Source organism: Oreochromis niloticus, linkage group LG3 (genome assembly GCF_001858045.2).
Source record: "Oreochromis niloticus isolate F11D_XX linkage group LG3, O_niloticus_UMD_NMBU, whole genome shotgun sequence".
Taxonomy (NCBI): Eukaryota; Metazoa; Chordata; class Actinopteri; order Cichliformes; family Cichlidae; genus Oreochromis; species Oreochromis niloticus.
Window position 1 is genome coordinate 71,779,257 of NC_031967.2, and position 20,659 is coordinate 71,799,915.

General features: G+C 42.6%; 1 protein-coding gene across 1 annotated transcript; it reads right to left on the reverse strand.

The window, feature by feature from the left end:
• Positions 1-2,985: 2,985 nt before the first annotated feature.
• LOC100696040 (voltage-gated potassium channel subunit beta-3) lies at positions 2,986-19,770 on the reverse strand. Its single transcript, XM_003456440.5, has 14 exons — positions 18,743-19,770; positions 14,012-14,055; positions 13,888-13,925; positions 13,069-13,148; positions 12,604-12,648; positions 11,306-11,350; positions 10,228-10,271; positions 8,161-8,247; positions 7,516-7,601; positions 7,191-7,311; positions 5,979-6,073; positions 5,727-5,847; positions 5,529-5,617; positions 2,986-5,042 (listed from the first exon to the last, which is right to left on the reverse strand). The coding sequence occupies exons 1-14, from the start codon at positions 18,952-18,954 to the stop codon at positions 4,950-4,952; spliced, it is 1,200 nt and encodes a 399-aa protein (XP_003456488.2). The 5' UTR covers positions 18,955-19,770; the 3' UTR covers positions 2,986-4,949.
• Between the last annotated feature and the right edge of the window lie 889 nt (positions 19,771-20,659).

Sequence of the window (20,659 nt, forward strand, 5' to 3'; positions counted from 1 at the left end):
AACATCGGTCATTCTCACACATGTACTGTATCATATAAAATATATAAACTAAATATCTTTGAAACGTATAGAATCTAATCTTTTGTTTGTTTGTTTTTTTACATAGCACTTTATCAAACTGTTGTCTGCTACAGAGTTACAAGTATTATACTAATAATATAGCATCCACCATCTCCTGCTTGCATATTTCTGTAAACATCTTAGTGGTGTGGCAGCCACGAGTGAGCCCTGCAAACCCTGTGGATGGACGATGCAGTGGACAGTGGGAGGAAGCATCCTAAAGCTCTTTGCAGACCACCCTGTGTGATTCTCCACTCGCCCACCAGAAAAGACAAACCGCAGGTCTCAGTTGCAGCAGCCCATCCTTGCTCGGGCAGATTCAGCAACACTGCCAGAGACTTCCTGTAATCTATTACAGTTGTTAAAGAAACGGTCCAGGAACAGGTCACTCAGGTTAATCCTGTGTGAACAACTGAAAATATTGTTTTTCCATCTTTACATACTGTGTATTTGAAATATTCTTGTTTAATTGTTATTGTTATTTACTTTATTGCTATCAAATAAATATCCAAGTAATATTGTTCAAAGTTAGCGTTATGTTCATACGTGTTACAAATGCCTGTAAATCAAATTGAGTTCAGTGACAATTAGTGTTTGTTTGAATCAATTTATTAATAACATAAAACCTTTAAAGTAATGCAACACATATAACAATGTAACAAATATATTCAAATAAATAAATTTCTCAATGCATAACTCATTTGGGAACTAATCTTTCTAGAAGTGAAAACAGTCTGTCCGTCCTCTCTCTCCTCTCCTCAGCCTCTCTTTGCTGCCTCATGTCCTCTCTGATGAGGTCTAGCAGCTCATCATCCCTGTCTCTTTTCCTCTTTCTCCCTGTCGTAGGTGGCTGAGCCGCTTCGTCATCGCTGTCGTTTTGGTCACCCACTGCTGCGCTTGGCCCTGGAGTGTCCTCAGGGAGAGAGGAAATTAGGACAGGAGGCTGAATGGAAGACATCTGTCCTATCACCTCATCCATGAGGGCAAACCAGGGCCAAGTAGCAGCAGTGGGCTTCCCACTGACCCCCTCTCCTGAGCCTGGATACTTGCAATCCTAAAGGCAGAGGAAATCAAAAATGACAGCAGGCAAATAAAAACACCACAACAACTCTTAGTAATTGCACATTTATTAACTTGTGTTCTTGAGAATTATCTTCTTGATAACACACATACGTACTTTGTATTCTTTAAAGTTATCTCATGTCTTCTGGCCTGCAAGGGGGTGACTTTCCCCTGCAGGCCCATCTTCTCCAGAATTGTCCTGATCACACACAACAAATAAGAGAAGATAAGACAGACACCATGGCAACTATGTTAATCCCTAAGCCCAAAGGTTTTCACAGCAGAACACCAGAGGAACACCGTCTGGACATCACAGGTTCTGTACAGCAGCGGTCCGTGAGTCGTTTGGTACCGGGCCACGAGAGTTAAGGCTCCGGTGTGAAATTTATGGTTTTCAGGGGTTTTATCGTTAACTCGGTTTCCCTGAGTCTTTCCCTTGTTGTAGTTATGGGTCTTATTTTGAAAGAAATATTTACACGTTACCATAGCATTAAGCGGCAGAGAGGAGGATGTTACTGTCAATATTGGCACATTTTCAGGAGGACGCTGCTAATAAAGTTACAGTTACACAGTACATTCACGTCTATTATTATATTTACAAAATACCACAGTTGTTGTCTTGGTCGGATCATTTTATGTGGTTGTATTAATATGCGATACCTTAAAGGCCGCTCCGTGTCTGACATAAACCAGTCTGTGGCTCAAAAAGGTTGGGGACCGCTGCTGTACAGCATGAGGGCTAATAGGACCGCACTCATATGAATATGATGCGTAAATTGATTTATTCTTGTACATCCACGCCGTAGCGGCCCAATTCTTCACCCCAGTGAAGAGGCGATCGTTTTCTCCTCGTTTTAATAAATTAAGCCGTTTAGTCTTTGTTCCCCACAACATATCACCAACAGTAAATTAAGTAATTTCGAAAAAATCAAAATTAGCTGTATGTAAGCGGCAATACATGAAAAATCGCGGGACCCCCGATACAAGCTGGTTTATGGTTATTTTAAAGAAAAGAAACATGTCTATGCAGATGCCCAAAGCTTAACAAAACGACCGCTATAACAATTTAACTTTTGTACAACCAGATTTTCATATACTTACATTTGAAAGTGTTTTCCTCTCCTGCTTCGACCACCATCGTTATCAGAAACAAATCTCCTCTATGACCCGCAATGAATCCTGGGATATAGTAGGACATGAAGGATACATCGGACCATCCTTAGAATTCAGGGCAAAGTAGGACGCATTTGTCGCCACATTTTGAGTGCTCTTTGAATTCGGACAGCCTTCGTCGCGTCGCCGTGACGTCATTGCCTCCAAATATGGCATTGGCGCATCCTTCCCCTGAATTCGGACAGGACTAACCCTCAAATTCGCGGAAAAGTAGGACACATTTGTCGCCACATTTTGAGTGCTCTTTGAATTCGGACAGTCCTCGTCGGGTCGCTGTGACGTCATTGCCTCCAAATATGGCATTTTAAGCATCCTTCCCCTGAATTCGGACACAGCCCCTGAATTGGGACACAGCGAGACACAGCCATAGATCACAGCTCACCTACAGTCTCACTCTCTCTTTGTTTGCAGCTCTTCTGTGACTTTAGCTCCATCTGGTGGTCAGAGGCAGACACTCTCCTCCAGATTTAATAAACTTTATTGGTATTCTTACACAGGGAGCAGTAGAAGGGGTTAAACAGGAAAATGGAGGAAACTGTGATCCAGCTGGTCCTGTTGTCATGGTAACAGTCACACAGTTTCAGTCAGGTAATCAGTGGAGTCAAATTGAAAGGATTAACAGGATAATAATGTTTCTTTGTTGTGAGTGATCATAAACAGGTGATGATCTAACAAAGAGAGACGCTTCAATAATGAATCACAGTGTTTATTTTACACATTATTTCATATTTTTAACATAAATGTTGTGTATTTACTCACAGTATTTATTTCAAAGGGTCATTTTTATTCTTTTTTTATTCTCATTGAAGAACAGCATAATTTGGATTTTTCTGATCAGAGTGAAACTGAAATAATAAACTTAGCTTGGGTCAAAAAGCTCCAGCAGAGTTGAATTATCCAGTGAAAATTAATACTGATTGTTTCAGTGTTTAAAAGATCAACTCTGATCATAAACTCTGGGTAATAAACACCAAGGATGAGCTTTATCGTTGATTTTATCTTTACATATTTACAGCAGCTTGTCTCTGTTACTGACTTTAACTCTGAGCCTGATCAGCAGGACATAAACACCTGGTTAAATCTTCTCGATCTTCTTCTCGAGCACCTCTGGATCATTTTCACCCCAGCTGATATTTTCAGATCTGTCTAGAACCCGCGTCTGACCTCTGACCTCAGACTGACAGCAAACATCAACGTCTGCTTCAAACTGACTTGAATTTGTTGTGTCAGCTGATGGAGCTGATCTGTCCTCCTGCCAGCAAGCACTGATGGCTCTGCAACATGAGCTCTACTCCCAGCATCAGACGGGGCACCTTCAGTGACACAGGAAACAGTCTCCACCCTCCAGATTCAGCAGATTTACCTCCCTGCATCTTTATCCACGCCACATGAATGAAAACCAAGTTCCAGCAGCTTCACAGGACACTGAGGAACATGAAGGGACTTCCACTGAGAGATCCTCAATCATCAGCCACACTGAAGCCGGTGCACAGGTGGTGTTTCTGATTTTTACAGCTTGATTCACACAGCTTCACATCCACCTGTCAGGAGAACTGAGTCCAAACACTTGTCAGGTACGTGGTTGAAGCTCACCTGTTGGTGTTTTGTTGACCTAAACTGTGTTCATGTTGTAACCTCCACTGAGTCACATTAATCTTACTGTGTTCACTTTAATTGGGATGGAAAGTATACTCATTTCCTTCAAGATGTTCCAGATGTGAGGAGGTCCTGAATCCTGAGAGGTCCCGTCCCCTCAGGTTGAGCACCACTGAGTTAAATGTCTTCTCTATCTAAACACACACAGGAGGGAGCAGCAGCTACATTCATAAAATACAAATTTCCAATTTCACAGTAAATATACTCATAAATATATTTTCAGTACAGAGGACTCAGGAGCGGGCTTTTATTTTGAAATACGAACCGTGCTTATTGAATATACGGAAGCCTGTGGAAGCCAAAAAACAAAGCCTAAAAGAAAAACTCTGGATTGAATAAAAATACTTTTATTGTATATATTTATATTCGAGTGAGAAGTTTGAAGCATGATTGTTTGTTTTTTATTCTAATTTTAAATTTGGTTTAGTTTAAATCTAGTTTATTTGTGCCATTATTTCATAAATTTCCTAATATCGTAAAACACAAGGATGTAATTCACAGCGAGGTTTAATATGTGATGATAAAAATTATAATAATATATAAAAATAAAGCTCTACATTCATGTGATGTTTGTGATTGTTTACAAAATAAAACCAAATTATTATTTCCTAACTAGAAAAAAGTTTGTGCTTCTGTTTGTACGGATACCCATTTTTATTGTTATACATATTTAATGTGTTTCACAGTTTCAGAAAATCTAGATTTTTATTTCTGCAGTTCCTCACAAAGATTGTTTACTTTCTTGTCATTAATGAACTTCCATAAATCCCTACATTATTAACTAAGAAACAAACATATTTATATTTTAATGGTTTTACTTTCAAAATAAAAGTTTCTTTTGATACCAGCTTCAATTATTCTTGTTATTTTTCTCTGTTTTTAACTGTTTTCATGTCACATTTTATCCATCAGAATATTTTACTGTATTAATGAAGATGTGAAGATTAATACAAGAATAAATATTTCGGATTATCTACAGTCTGAACTCTTCCTCATCTTCATCTTCTTGCCTCCTTCTTCACATTTCTTGGCTTGTTGCCCAGCAACGCGTCCATCTCGGCAATGAGGGGCGGAGTCAGCTGAGACAGTACCTGAGGGACAGAACAGGAAGTGGTTAGTGTCAACCAATCACAGGCCTCAGACTGGACCTCTGATTGGTTGTTTCCTGCTATTGTAGCATTTTTTGTCTTTAACAGCTGATTTTTTAATGTAAAATGTAAACTTTCTGTCATATTTCTGTCTTTGCTGTAGTTTTTGCTGTTGTTTATTATTCTGAGTTTATTCAGAAACTGTAAACTTCAGTCAGCCATGTCATCATAATAAATATACATATATATATAGATATATACTTGAATTTATGTACATATATATATATATATACATATATACATATATATATATATATATATCTTTGTTCATTCCAGACTGAGGCTGAATCTGCTTTAGTTCCCTCAGATGTTCCCTCACTCCTCACGGATCTTGAAAATCTCAGAAACATTCCAGGAGCTGTAAAGTGTACGGACTGATGTGACTCGGGGTAAAAGGTCAAAGGTTAAGGTTCAGTGCCATGTTGTTACCCTGACAGAGCCGAGGTTCTCAAGCAGCTGTTCTGTGTTGGAGACGCCGAGCAGCACCGAGCTGACGCCTTCACTGCGGAGACACCATGCTGGCAAACACACAGAGACATCAGGGGTTAATATCACACACACACACACACACACACACACACACACACACACACACATACACACACACTTGTGGTGCTGCAAGATTACCAATGGCCAGTTGAGCAGCCGTGCAGTTCAGCCTGTCAGCCAGCAGGTGGAGCTCTTTGATTTTACTGAGCTGCTTCTTCCCCTCATCACTGCAGAGGCGCTCCTTCAGCCAAGCATAGCCCTGCACACACACACACACACACACACACACACACACACACACACACACACACAAGTATTGATCAGCAGGGTAACAGATGGCCTCATTGTGCTGCTCCGAGCTCAGATTGATGGTGTTTGTGCTGCTCGTACCTTCATGGCGGCTCTGGAGCTCTCGGGGACGCCCTCGTTGTATTTGCCCGTCAGTAGGCCGCAAGCTAACGGGGACCAGGTCATGGCTCCGACACCTGACAGAGACATGGACCTCATGTTGGAGCACTTTTGTTAAACAGGTCTAAATTTAGAGGCGGACCTGAACAGCTGCTGTCCCCACAGACCTCGGCTGGGTCTCAGCGTCCAGTTAAAGACACAGAGCAACATTTCATCATCGCACCAGCCTGAGAGCTGTGACAGCTACTGACAGAACAACAGACACACAACCACTGATCACACAGCTGTACTCTGTCAAAGTGACCTGTGAGCAACAGTAAACATTCCCATACAACCCACAGCTCCCACTACAGTGTTTAACGCAGTTCAGCCTTCTACCTGGCCGATGAGATTAAAGAGATGAGATGAGCACTTGTGTTTCAGACCTGCACACTGCAGGACTGTGTTTAAAAAACAGGGCTGTGCTCATCAATCTGTTAGCTAAACTCATCCAAACTGTGTGTTTATCTCTAACCTCCAAAATCAGCTGAGTTTAAACACAGAGAAACCTTCACTTTGTACACACAGAGAATAAATATGGGAAATCACGTTCATGTGCTCATAAAGAAAGCGTGAACGTGAACTTTGACATTGAATGTGATGTTTCCTGATGTATTGTCCAGCAGCAGTGTAGCAGCTCTGTTATCTCCCGTAGCCCTGGTACTCCTCAGGGTTCAGCTGAGTCTCCATGAAGCCGTTAAAGCCGTCTCAGGATTTAGACGCAGCTGTCTGCTGTTCAGAGGGTTGATGGTTCAAGTCCAGCTCCCCCAGTCTGCTGAACCTCGGACTGCTCCTGGTTTACTTTAATGATGCAGGACGTGGTTTATAAGGCAGAGCAGAAGCGTCCTGTAACTGTGTTGTGTGTGATCATCACAGTTCTGTGTTTGGCTTTCTATAAGAAACCTCAGTGCTGCTGCTGTCATCATAAATGTGACTGCAGTTATCTTCAGCTAAAGTTCTAAATGTAACTTTCAAAAACACAGAAATTATGAGAAAAATCTGAAATCTGGTGACATTGAAACTTTTTGTTGAGCTTCTGAATTTTTTCATTTTCAGATTAACGACACTCAGACACTGATGATGGGAAACGTTTTAAAGACTGAGACAGTGTGTGTGTGTGTGTGTGTGTGTGTGTGTGTGTGTGTGTGTGTGTACCGATCTTGTGGTAGAGTTCGGGCAGGTGCAGCTCTACTTTGTCTCTCTGGAAGTAGTGATACTCAGCCTGCTCGCACACCGGAGGGATCAGGTTAAACTGCCGTGCGATGGAGTACGCCTCCTGGTGGACACACAGGTGAGACACACTCAGCTTTTTCATTAATTAATCTTTCGTGAGATAAAAGCTCATCCATATCTATATTTATTTATTTTAATTGACAGCATCATGAACATAAAGCCTGAAAATGTCTAAGCTGTGTAATGAAACCAGCTCAGAGTGAAGCTGTGGAGCTCATGAAGGTCTCACAGCTGTGAGTTGTGTTACCATGATCTCCACCACGTTCCAGCGGGACGTCCCCCAGTACATGGCCATGCCCTGCTCGATGACGAAGGTCATGGCTCGAACGATCTCTGCAACAAACAGAAACCAGTGAGTCACAGCTGCTGAGCTCACCTGTGCTGACAGGCACAGAGCTCTGCTCCACAGGGGGCGCTCTGACGCCCGTCCAGAACAACAATAATAATAATAAGTTTTCATGTTCACGATGTTTAGATAGAACGCACTGAGACAATAGATCAAGTTCCATTTTATACTTTTGACATTTGTCTGCTGCAGTGAAACTCATTCTTTGAGAGGACGTCACGACACGACAAGCCGCTTTATGACATCCTCCATTTTTATTTCAGGCGTGAAGTGAGCAGAGAAGCGAGCTTTAAGAGAGCAGAGGTTTCACTGAAAGATTCTCTTTTTACATTTTCATTAACTAAACTTGATGAACTATAGTTTTCACTTTTTTCTTGTCCCCGTGTTTCTGAGAGACCAAAACGTCTCTAACTTCAGATTTACTGAAACTTTTCTCTGTCCGTTTTATTTTTGTCCCCATTTGAAGTTGTGTGTGCACGTGTGTGTTTGTGCACGTGTGTGTTTGTGCACGTGTGTGTTTGTGCACGTGTGTTTGTGCACGCTGACCCTCCATCGGCGCATTCACGTCCGTCCTGTTGGCGAAAACGATGTCCACATAGTCCAGCTGTAACCTGGAGAGCGAGCCACGCAGACCTGCAACACACACACACACACACAGATGGTCATTCCTAGCATGCTGACATAATTCAATCAAATAATAAAAGCAGTTTTATTTCCAGCCTGAAGGACACAAAGTGCAGCTGTCACTCAGCCCTGCAGCATCTGTGAGTTTGGCCCTCGCAGGCCTCCAAACGGCTCACAGTGAATCATTTTCTCTCCTGCAGACACTGAATTTTGTGTTTCTGATCAGCGCTGCACATGAAAGTGATCAGATGCTCTGGTGGTGTAAAAGCTGGAGGAGCGTGGGAAACATGGTGGGCGCCTCCTCCGCCTGTACCGTCAGCAGAGACACTGTGAGTGCGTGCATCTCTGACAGCTCCACAGAAACCTGAGTCTGCTCTTTCTGTTGTTCCTGCTGCTGTTTTTGTGGCGTGACGGCGGCTTTTGGAGTGTGAGCTGACGGCAGGAATTATCTCAGACGACCTCGTGAAGGACACTCTGAGGACTCAGAGGGTTTGAGTGACGCTCAGCAGCAGCGCAGCGAAGGCTCAACGTCCTGGATTACTGCTACTTTATCCAGACTTTAAAGATCAGCACAGGCAGATTCTGCTGCTGGCACATCTGTGAGAAGTGGTTCTAACACAGCCAGTGTAATCCAACGTGAAGAACCGGACCCTTTGAAGGTCCAGCATTTTGTCTTTGGGGTCTACCCTGTGACGTCTAACCAATCAGGAGGTCTGTGGCATCAAAGAAAACCTCAAAGTGCTGCAGAAAGCAGACATATCAATCAGCTGTGGTGTTACATCATCACCAACGTGCCAGCTAAGCAGCGTTCTCGTTACTGTAACACTTAGAACGTTTGTGCGCTCAAAAATCCTCACAGTCCTGCAGAAAACAGACGAGCTGCACTTTCTGCTCAAACAGGAGCGATTGCGATGAAGCTGCTGTGTTCAGCTGCTCCCTTACAGACAGTCGCAGCACACGTGTGACTCACTCCTGATTTGTGTCCTCCTGGGATCAAACCTGGAATCCTCTGATTATGAGGTGAATGTTTAAACCGTGAAAACATGAAGCCTGTGAATACTTCTTTCACCATGGGCTCATGTATACCCGCTGTTTTACAGGTGTAACATTTTAACAGAGGGGCCCCTGGAGAAAGCTCCACCTCCTTTCTGCAGCCACTGTAGCTCCGCCCACAAATGTACCAAATGTTGTGTGAAGGTTGAGGATGTTTGTGTCCTTTAGAAAACCTTCAGAGAACGTTAGGACTTCCTGTTTTTACAGGACAAATCCTAAAAACAGAGCTGCTGCTAGTTTAGCCTGACGCCTGGATCAGGCTTTAAATCAGCGACACGAGCGTAAACGGTGCGTTTACTGTCCTGCTGCTTCAGCAGATGAATAAATAACTGGAGGTTTCCACGAGGAGGCATCAGGCCGTGAGTGTCTGCGAGCAGCTGCTGCAGAGACGTTCATCAAAGATGAGAGTTTGTCAGCATCACGGCGACTTCCTGCCACGCTCTCAGGGGTAAATATAGCATTTAGCATTTTAGAGAGTGATTTAAGTGAACTGAGCTGTTAGCAGCTTTCAGCGGGACGGATGATTGACGCTGCTCAGTGTGTGTGTGTGTTACAGTGTGTGTGTGAATGTGTGTAACTCCTAATCCTGTCTCAGTGTGACTGAGCCTCTTAAAGCCTCGACGACCTCCAGCAGCTGACAGAGGACACTGACTGACCGCTGACAGTAATTAGTCTCTGACTTTTCACCACTCGGCCTCGCTCGGCCTCCTCACATGCGACTCTGAGCTGCAGAGTATCCGAGTAAATGTACTCGAGTACATTTACTCGAGTGTCAGTGCTCCTGCTGTTTTTCAGCAGCGCTGTGTTTGTGTGACAGACACTCCTCCACACCATTCAGAGCTGAGTATGAATGTGTTTGCAGAGCATTCTGGGTAATGTAGTAGAAGTGTGCAAAGGGTGTGGAGGATATTTACAATGTGTTTGAAGGTGATTTACCTTCAATGATGTGTTTCCGTGACAACCCTCGCTCCGTCTCTGCCCTGTAAACAAACAAACAAACAGTGATGTCACAGTGATGTCACAGTGATGACCTCACAGAAGAACCAGTTTCCTGAAACATTAAACACGCCACAGTCACGTGACCTTAACAGCACACTGAGCGTTCTGTAATCTCATTTAGCCGACACAGTTTCTGTGCACAGTGCAGAGACGACACTGTTACTGGAACTAATCTCTTCTTCTCTGTTCAGCTGCTCCTTTAGGGGGCGCCACAGCAGACCGTCTGCCTCCACCTCCTCTGACTTACACTGACCATCTGCATGTCCTCCATGAAGCTCTTCTTTGCCACAGCAGGTCTCACCTCCATCTTTAAATCGTTAATTCTTTCACTCTTGCTGCTACCTTCTGTCACACACCAGTGGATGGAGATGAGCTCCGACACTCGTCTCCACTTACTCCACCCTGTCCTGTCTCTCTTCTTCCCCTCTCTTGTGCACTGACCCCTGGTAGACTCCCCCACCTTCACTCCTCCTGTTCCTGCATGTTCACCCTCCGCCAGTCTCCCTCTCATTGACACACATGTATTCCTTGTGTGAATACCTCCACCTCTCCAGGCTCTTCTCCACCTGCTCCCTACTCTCACCACAGGTCTCAGTGTTGCCCACAGAGACTCCTGCCTGACCTCATCAGTCTGTCCTCCACCACTAGAAAAAAGAGTTCAGAGCTGATTCCTGATATAATCCCGCCCCCGCCTTGACCTAAACCAATCATATAGCATGAGGTCCATTTTTCATATACGGTCTGTGGTCAGTGGTCATGAACAGTGAGCTAAATCTTTGTTTCCGGTGTCGTTGTAGTTTCAGCTGTTCCAGTTTTCAGTGTTTCTGATCAAGTCTTTGTGCTAGGTAAAAATTATATTTCACTGATGGGCGTGGCTCTGACCTATGGTGCAGAAACACCTGTCTGACACACACATTCACACAGCTTCAGTCTGATGTATCTGTATCTGCAGTCAGAGCTGATCTGAGAACAGTGCAGGCACTCCTGATTATAGTAATATGGAAGCATTACTCACTGTCCGCCCCAGTAGATCTTAGTGGTCACCACATAACTGGACCTCCTGGTGGAGACACACACACACACACATTATTTCAGTGGTATCGCCGTTGCACCGCCATCAGTCAGTGTGAGGGATGGAGCGCGGTTGGAGGGAGGGGAGGAAACGATGGAGATTAAAATGAGGTGGAGGAGACGGATGGAGGGAAAATCTGCTGAGTCACACATCAACACGTCTTCAAGACAAAACACACGTTATTACTCTGGGAGTTTGGTCCAACACACACACACACTGATGACACAGGCGTCTAATCAGTGTTTGTGTGTGTTAATGTGAGTCATGCTGAACTTTTGTGTTTACATTAACTGGACGCTTGTTTTTATGCTAACAAGGTTACTGTAGCAGCTGCTCTGTGCTTCACTGTGTCAGACACATGTTTAATAAATTAGACCAATGTTATAAAATATCATATTTATGTCTTCTACTGTTTTTCAGTTATTTATGTTCCAGCCCTAAACTGCTTTCAGTATACTTTAAAAACATGTTATAAACAATATGACATCATTATATATATACTTCTCTCATTTTTGTTGTTAAAGATACTTTACTGTTACAAAAAGAATTTTAAATAATTTTAAAAAATCAATAAACATTCAAAATTTTAAATAGAATAAAGATTAAAATTAACCATAAGCTTAAAAAAATGGATCAAAAATCTCTAAAATTAGTATAGACTGAAAATCTTTTTTAAATCAATAAAATTATTATTTTAAACATAAAATGTAACAAAGCACGCAAAAGGATAACATTCCGAGAATATCTTGAAATTACAAATTAAAATTACAATTTAAATTTAACATTTTAAAAAAATTATTAAATTAAGATTTTTAATCATTCTTATTGTAAAAAATTATATTAATCACATTTTTAAAAATAATCAAGAAAATTGTAAAATGACACAAAAAATCTTAATAAATGTGAATACAGATTTATATCCCAGAAATGATGAAATTAGTTCATCATAAAATATGTGAAATATTTAAGAAAGATTAAAAACTTAAAAATAAGGAGAATAAACAGAAAATAAAGGATTAAAGCAGCAGTTTGATACTCTACATAAAGACAGATTTAGTTCTTTAGGTAAAATATTAATTAACCACTTTTAAACCCAGAATCTCTCACATCCATTGATTATTGATATAAAAGTAACTGGAATGATTTCAGAAACTGGTCGTATTTCCTGTTTACATCCTGTTTTAAGCTCTGGCTGGATAGCTGAGCATGTCTCACAGGCTAATGGTGAGCAGCTGGTTTACCTCCATCCTTTCTTCTTCAGGATGTTTCCCAGTGTCGTCTCCGCCCTGGAACACAAACACAAACTCACACAATCAAAGATTTATATCCAGATTTAGGACAATTTTATAAATGTAAGACATTTAAACTTTAAAATTCTTTGTGATAATTCATCTTTTGTGTAAAAGCTGAATCACTCCATCAAAGAAAATCTTATGAAAGAAGAACTTGGGGGTTTATTATAAATAGAATCAGTGCTGTTCAGAGTGTACATGTATGTTTCATGTCTCAGAGAGCAGAGACAGAGTGGGGGTTTTTGTTTTTTAACGTGCACTCTGCGGCGCCCCCAGGTGACCTCCTCTGTGTCCATGCTGCCGCCCTGCAGCAGTCTATACGTCCTTTCTTATGGACTAATTGAGGCTGCGGTGCAGCGAGGTGGACAGGAACCAGCTGAGATCAGACGAGCAGACAGACAGTCGGTACTGTACCTCCCCGAGGCGTAAACCTCCGCTGTGTCGAACAAATTCACTCCGCTGTCGTACGCCACCGTCATCACACTCTCTGCCATCTACACACACACACACACACACACACACACACACACACACACACACACACACGCATTAATGCAAGCACAGATCTCCAGAAGTGGTTATGTAATATGTGTTCATGCATTTAGCACACACACACATTCCTACATTACTAACAGTGGACTGTCTGTCTGCACTGACCAAGTGAGGACCTCATTTCTTTGGAAATATAACTGAAATCTATTTTTTAATGTAATTTCAAACTAAAATGAAACCTGACAAACAGCTTTTTGATTTTTCCTTCAAAACTTTCCAAGCAGGAACTTTGATTTCCTGTCTCTGGAGCCTCAGTCGCCTTCAGTGGAGCCAAAAATGGACATGAAAGGATGTGATGCAGTTGTTGAAGATGTTCTTATAAAAGTACAGCTGCTTTAACTATATTATTTTTAACATTTAAACATGCTGACATGACTCAAATATTCCCAAAATAATCACAGACGCTTCACCATTGAATAAATTAATTGTTGCATATAATACACCTCTGACAAGGTTTCATAATAGATATATGAAGAGTACAGCTGACCTTTAAATGACAGGAAAAAGGGTCAAACCTAGAAGAGCCACGTTAAAAGTATATACTGACTTCAAATAAATTCACTAGACATCCCTGTAGCTTGATTTTAAATGGCCCCTGTTGGTTTGTAGGTCCTCCATTGGTGAGTGGAAGTAGCCAGGTCCACATTTGTGTAGGTAAACAAACACACCAACACTTCGTACCTCGTCAGAGATCTGAGAGCCAAATGTCACCCATGTTCCTGTGAAGACAGAAAAAAGCAACACTGACTGTGTGTGCTGGATATATGGAAATGTGCTTACAGTGCGTGTCTGCTGCAGCTCTCACCCAGTCCTAAGCAGGACACTCTCAGCCCAGATTTCCCAAGATTCCTGCAAAACAACCAAATCAGCAGGTCCAGTGATGGATCATTACACCAGCAGGAAGTCAGACTAACCCTCCTGTTACATTAACAAATACATTCATTTATTTATGCATCATTTAAAGGCACAATTAGAACATCGTTCACAGACTGTAAATGCTGTTTTATAGATTTGTTTTTGAACTACATGGATCTGTTTTCCACACACATCCACATTATTGTAGTTTGTCTCCAGATTCATATTACACAGTCCTGATTCAGTTTTTGATAAATAAATGATGACAGGGTGTAATATGTCATGTGTTCATCTGAGGCTGTATTTAGGTCAGAGTGTTTTTATTATGTCCTGATACGTAAACCTTTAGAACTAAAAAGGTTTATTTCTTTTTTACTTCACTGCAATGATCAATGCTCATGGTTCCAGTTTGATTGATGGTTCGATCAAGTTTAGTGCTTATTTTTAATGGTTCGACAATCGATTTGTTCTTATTGCTGCTGCTGTTGTTCTTCATTGAGTTTCACATCCCGTGGACTCAAATTCCACTTTCTTGGTCTTCAGTTTGTGGCAGTGGTTCTTGTTCTACTCTGCAGCCTCAATGAGCTCAGCACAGAGACACTTGAACCAGAAATCCACCTTAGCAGGAACAAAGACTTCTATCATCACCGGTAAGACAGCGGAGCTGGGATGACCACAGGGTGAGTCTCTGAGGATCACCACAGCAGTGACCTCATGGGCCTGCTGGCAGGGAAACAGGAGATGGCTGGTGATTGCTTGTTAATATTCAAAATAAGTTCATGGAGACTCCTCAGTATTATTTTTTTTAAAATCAGCCCATTTTACAAGCACTCTTTAAATGACCGTAACTCAGCATTTGTGCCAGAGATTTAAATGGTTTCAGAAAGAAGAGAAGACGAGCTTTACAGGTATATTTGATGTAGAGCATGAAGCCTTCTGAAGGTACTGCCGTCTGAGTACAGGCAGAAAAATCAGCTCTGCCTACAGTTTACTGTGTGCGCTTCACTTTACCGTAACTCTCATAACCACTATGGGCTAGAATAAGTTGAACTCCTAGTCAGATATGGAGTCTGGAAAGTCCCATCAACTCATATTTCCAACTAAGAAAGTCAGAATAGCTCCAAGTCTACCGTTACATACCTGTGACTCAGTAAATAAGCAGAGCACTGATCGGACTCCATGAATGTTCTGCACTGATGTTTTTTTAAGTGCCAAACAAATAAGTATTATCATGTATTGCTGGTGATACCTAAAATGTCCAGTGTTTCCTCGCTTTATCTGGAACACACTAACTCGGGTTTGACGTCATTCCCAAGTTCAAACATCCGTGCTCCGATGTATTTAAGTCCACCCTGTCTGTATGATCATTATTGGGTTAAATGGACTGCATCATTGTCCTGGACAGAGAAAGATGCTAGTTTCAGCTGGATACAGCTGGGAACAGTCAGGAACAGTTGGGAACAGCAGGTACGGCAGCAGGTAGCTCTGCATGTTTGATTATGCAGTTTAATGCTGAATCCAACCCCAAAAGGGATTTGCGTCTTTTGAGATCTTTCACTTGCTGAGTACATCATTAAATACCAACATTAGCTTTGTGTGGAGACAGTCAGCATCGTAGCTTTATCGATGATTTGATTGCGTTAGTGTCTAATTGATTTGTTGCTCTTGTCAGGCTGATACAGTGAAGGTTTGAGTCATTTTACTGCAAATATAAACCACACGCAGCATCAACAGCCTCCACGTGATTTCATTGGTCATCACCTTGTTAATGTGCTCAGTGGCAATAAAGCACACTGAGGTCATTCAGGGCCAGACTGAGGTCTGCAGCCAGGCTAACGAGGACTGCTGCCGCTGCAGTTAGGGAGCAACAGCAGGAAGATTTAAAGTCACTGTTGGAGTCAGCAGCAGTGCATGATGGGAGCTGTGGTCATCAGTCAGGATGGTTTAAAGCTTTATGTCGAAACCAATCAACTTATCGCACAGTGTGATTACAGCAGTGCCTTTAACTTAAGCAAACTCACTGTACATTCATCAAGACGAGTGTGAGGTCAGAGGTCACAGAGCTGAGGCTGATTAACGCTGTGCAGATGGTACAGAACATACATGAAGGAGGGAGCGCAGGTTTCATGTCAGGATAAAAAATACCACAAACAGCAGCTTCAGACGGCGCTGCTAAAAATACCCCCAGCAGCAGCAGCTGACCAATCAGCTGTGTTTTTACTGACGTTTACAGTTTTCACACATCAAACACAGCCAGACACAAACATTCAAACATCAGCCTGCCGCTTTAGAAACCTCCACCTCCTCCTCCCCTCTGTTCAAGTCCAGCTCTGATGAAATGACCTTCAGCCTGAAAACCAGCGACACGCTTCAGTGATCGAACAGAAAGAGACTCAATTAAAGTCTGACACGTAAACTGACTCGAGTAATTCAAGTCTGCAATACTCATTCACATCCAAGACCGAGGCGCTTGTGTTCAAGATCAAACAAAGGCTCACATCCAAGTGGAATAAGTACAAATCCACGACATTTACCTCTAAGTCTGAGGCAAGAAAACAGCATTCACACACAAGTTACCAAGTCTTACACCAGCTCATTGAACAGGACCTGCTCATGTTGGCACAGAGGTTTCAACAATCGACATTCAAAGTCGAGTCTGAAATCATCAATGATGACTCAAATATGAGTCCAAGCTGAAAACATATTCATGTCAGTGTCCAAGTTAAAGTTAAGTCTAGGAACACATCTGAGCTGAAAACATCCAAATTCACGTTCAAGTTAAATCCAGCTGTTTTTAAAAACTGTACTTCAGGTATTTCATTGAGTTATTTTACAGAAGTAAAGCCTAAAGCTAAGGATGCAATTCCAATCCAAGCAACGATAATTACAACCCAAGTCCTGATTAAAGTCAGCAGTTTAAAAAAAGCAGTCTGAGACTTAATTACTGGACAGAAGCTGTTTACAATGTGCACATCAGCTAGATTACATTAAAGTACAAGTCAGGTTGGATAGATAATAATGGATATATATATTAGAGTCCAAGTTTGTTCCACTATCGTCAAACAAGTCAGCAGACAGTAAGATTTTATGATGCAGTTCAAAGGCATTATTTCCAAGTCTGGGTCAAGTCTAAAATCAATTACAGTCAAGTGAATTGTGCATGTAGTCCAAGTCCACAACTAAAGCGTGATTTAGACTTCTGCAGGAAATCTATGCTGTAACTTATGATGTAAGTGGAAACCTCTTTTAACCCAGTGCTCTAACCTCACAATCATCCAGTCACTGCAGACTGCATCGAGTCTGCGTTTAGCCGCATTCTCGGGAGGGTCACGTCAGCTGACGTGGAAGAATATGGAATGGGGCTAAAAGGAGTTTACAGTTATGCCCTGAGTTTTGTCGTTGATTTCCCGCAGACGCATAATTCAAGCTTGTTTCTAAAATAAAGTCATTTTTCATCTTAAGACAACAGGATTCATACCAGATCCAAGACACTGGTTTTAAAATGTAGTCCTAGCCCAAGACATGAAATCAAACAACACTGTCATCAATATTCCTTCACAGTCAGATGTCAATAACGTGCTTCATTGTAATAAAGTCTTACCACACTATTTCTGTGCCTTCGTGTGAGTTCCGGTCCGAGTTCGTCAGTCGTGTGCGGCTCTGGCTGTGACAGTCCAGGTCCTCAATAATCATGTTTAAGACAACTGGCAAGTCAAATGTGATTGATATTATATGTTTGATTGAGTCCAAATCATAGACGTTGCACACGTCTGAGACATTAAGGCCCAGGTTAGTGTCAGTAGAGTCCGAGTCACTTGTGCTTGAGTCAAAATCAAGTCACTGATGTACGTGAAGTCAGGATCAACAGGCAGAAAGACATGGAGATTCCAAGTCATCGGTTTTAGTACCTGAGACCAAGTTATCAATGCTATTATGAGAATCGTAGTCAGCAATATTCATGTCAAATAAGCAAAACAAACATCCAAAGTTTCATGTCCAAATGCAAATCCCTGACAAAATCATTAGATGGGACACTTTTCTGTCAGTGATAAAGTCCAGGTGTTAGAGATTTATGTCCATGTCCACTTTATTCTTGGTCAAGTACAAGCTCTGATCTTCATATATGAGTCATAATCTGAAAGTCAGTGACAGTCATACAGACGTCTGAGGTACTCGTGAGTCTGTGCCCAGGTTGGTGGCGGCTCACTGCATGTGCTTCATGTTTATCTTGACTGATGTTAACACCTGAGTCCAGGTGGTCACAGTCCACGATGAATTCATCAATAATCAATCAGGATCAATTCTCTGTCATCAATATCTGAGAGACGAGCCGCTTACAGTCGCACACTCGTATCAATATCTGACTTCAGACCATTAATATTTAACCCGACTAATCAGTATTCAGACTGCATCCATGTTACCTGATCGGCTCTACCAAACGCATCAATCAGCAATATAGAATCAATACCAGGGACAGGGCAGATCAATATCTCTGATCAGTTTGGTGTACTACCTCGTTGTTGTTGGTCCTGACAGAACGACCCCGGGTACAAACACACACACACACACACACACACACACACACACACACACACACACGTGTATGAAACATGAACCTGAGTCACGCTCTGCACCTGTCGGGTCACATGACCACCTCTTTGTGTCACTCTCACTGCCTCACCTGTACTTCATGTTGCTATAACGCCCGAGGGCCTCCTTCATGTGGGCGTGCCCTAGCAGGGTGCTCCGCTCCAAAGGCTCGGCCTTGACCTTTACCTGGCAGATGGGGGCGCTGCTAGTGTTCGCCGCTGCCCTTCGCTCCTTCAGCTGGTGCTCGCTGGCCCCTCCGCCGCCCCCACCTCCTCCCATGTTACATGCTATGGACACCTGCATCCCGATCACCGCGGTAACAAACCTTATAATTATACAAAGAGTTCTAAAGTCTCAAAGCATGATGAGGAGACCGCCGCTGCCGCCAAGGATGCCAGTCGCTATGGTTACGATGGAAAGAATTCATGAGTGGGATGTCAAGTTTGAGTCCGCCTGCTGCGTTTGAGCCAATCAGCCAATCAGAGAGATGCAAACAACTTTCCTTCAGTGTGTCCGTCTGTCGGACTCCACCGTCCCACAGCAGGAGCTCCGAGGAGGAGCACAAGCAGGAGGAGGAGGTGATGAGGATGAAGTCCCAACAAAGGAGGAAGGAGAAGAAACAGAGACGAGGGAACACAACGCAGAGACGAATGCAGGAAGAAGAAGTGAGCGTCCGTCCGTCCTCTGGACTGTACCGCTGAGCGGGAGAGGGGGAGAGAGGGAGCCCCTCCCCCGCCTGTCATTATTCAGAGCTGGTTGGCTGCACACTGGGTGAGCGAGCATTCAACAAAGAGAGAGAGAAGCAGAGCGAGGGCTGTCACTGTGCAGAGAGCACTGTGATAATTGTTACTGTCAGACAGCATCATGGGAAACATGCTGTTAATGTTAGCGAGCTGGAAGCAGCTGAAGGATCTCACCTACAGCCCCAGCACACCTGAGCCTCCTTCATCTGCATCACATTTAATGAGAAACATGCAGATTAATGCTTGCAAGAGGCAATCACGGCCTGCAAAGAAAAAGAATTAAAAATGTCTCCTCATACAGCAGCTATTAAACCCCGGAGACCGATTACTGAACAGCAGATACAGACGCAAGCAGGAAAAAGCAAAAAGACCACCAGGAAAACAACAATAATGACAGAAAAAACAAACAATAATGGAACAAATATGACAAAAAACAACTACAACAGCAACAAGAAGGAGAAAAACATGAAAAGGGAACCAAAAATGATGCAAGAAATGAAGAAAAACAACAACAACAACATAACCCCCCCCAGCAAAAACAACCTTTAAAAAGAAAAACAACAGCAAAAAAAATGAAAAACTGCCTCAAAGACACAAACAGTTATATGGATGGGACTTTTCCAACTACACATGACCTGAAAGGGACATAAAGCTAACACAAGACAACCTGGGAGAAACAAAAATGCTCAAACGGGGGAAAACTACCACAAATACAAAAAGTAACCACAAAAGAGAAAAAATGGACAAATAAGAAATGTTTCAGATTTTCAGTGGAATTACAAGTCCATAAAAAAACTACAAACGTCATGGCTGCTTGTTTGTGCTGTCACTGACAACAAAACAGCGCCACCTGTGGCCACAGGAGGAACTACAGGACAAACATCCTGAAGCTGGGAGGACTGAAATCAAACTGAGAGAAGAAGAAAACAGATGAACCCTTCTCCGATCTCTGACTGAAAGTTGATTTTTTGACATTGTTTTAGTTTCTCAGGATGTTCCCTGCACATGATGAGATGATCAAGACCCTCCCCCACTCCTCCTCTATTGGACACACTCTCATGTGCACTCACAAATGGGCTGCAGTAGTGCATTAGATGTGAGTGCAGACTCGACAGGACGCCCGAGGCCAAAGGTTTGGTGTCACTAATGTGGATTACAAGAGTAGCTGCACACTTAGGCGCTGCCTCCATCTCTTCCTGCTCCATCACAAACACTTCACCACAGAAACGTGGCTCCACGAACCTCCGAGCGATCAGGAAGTATCA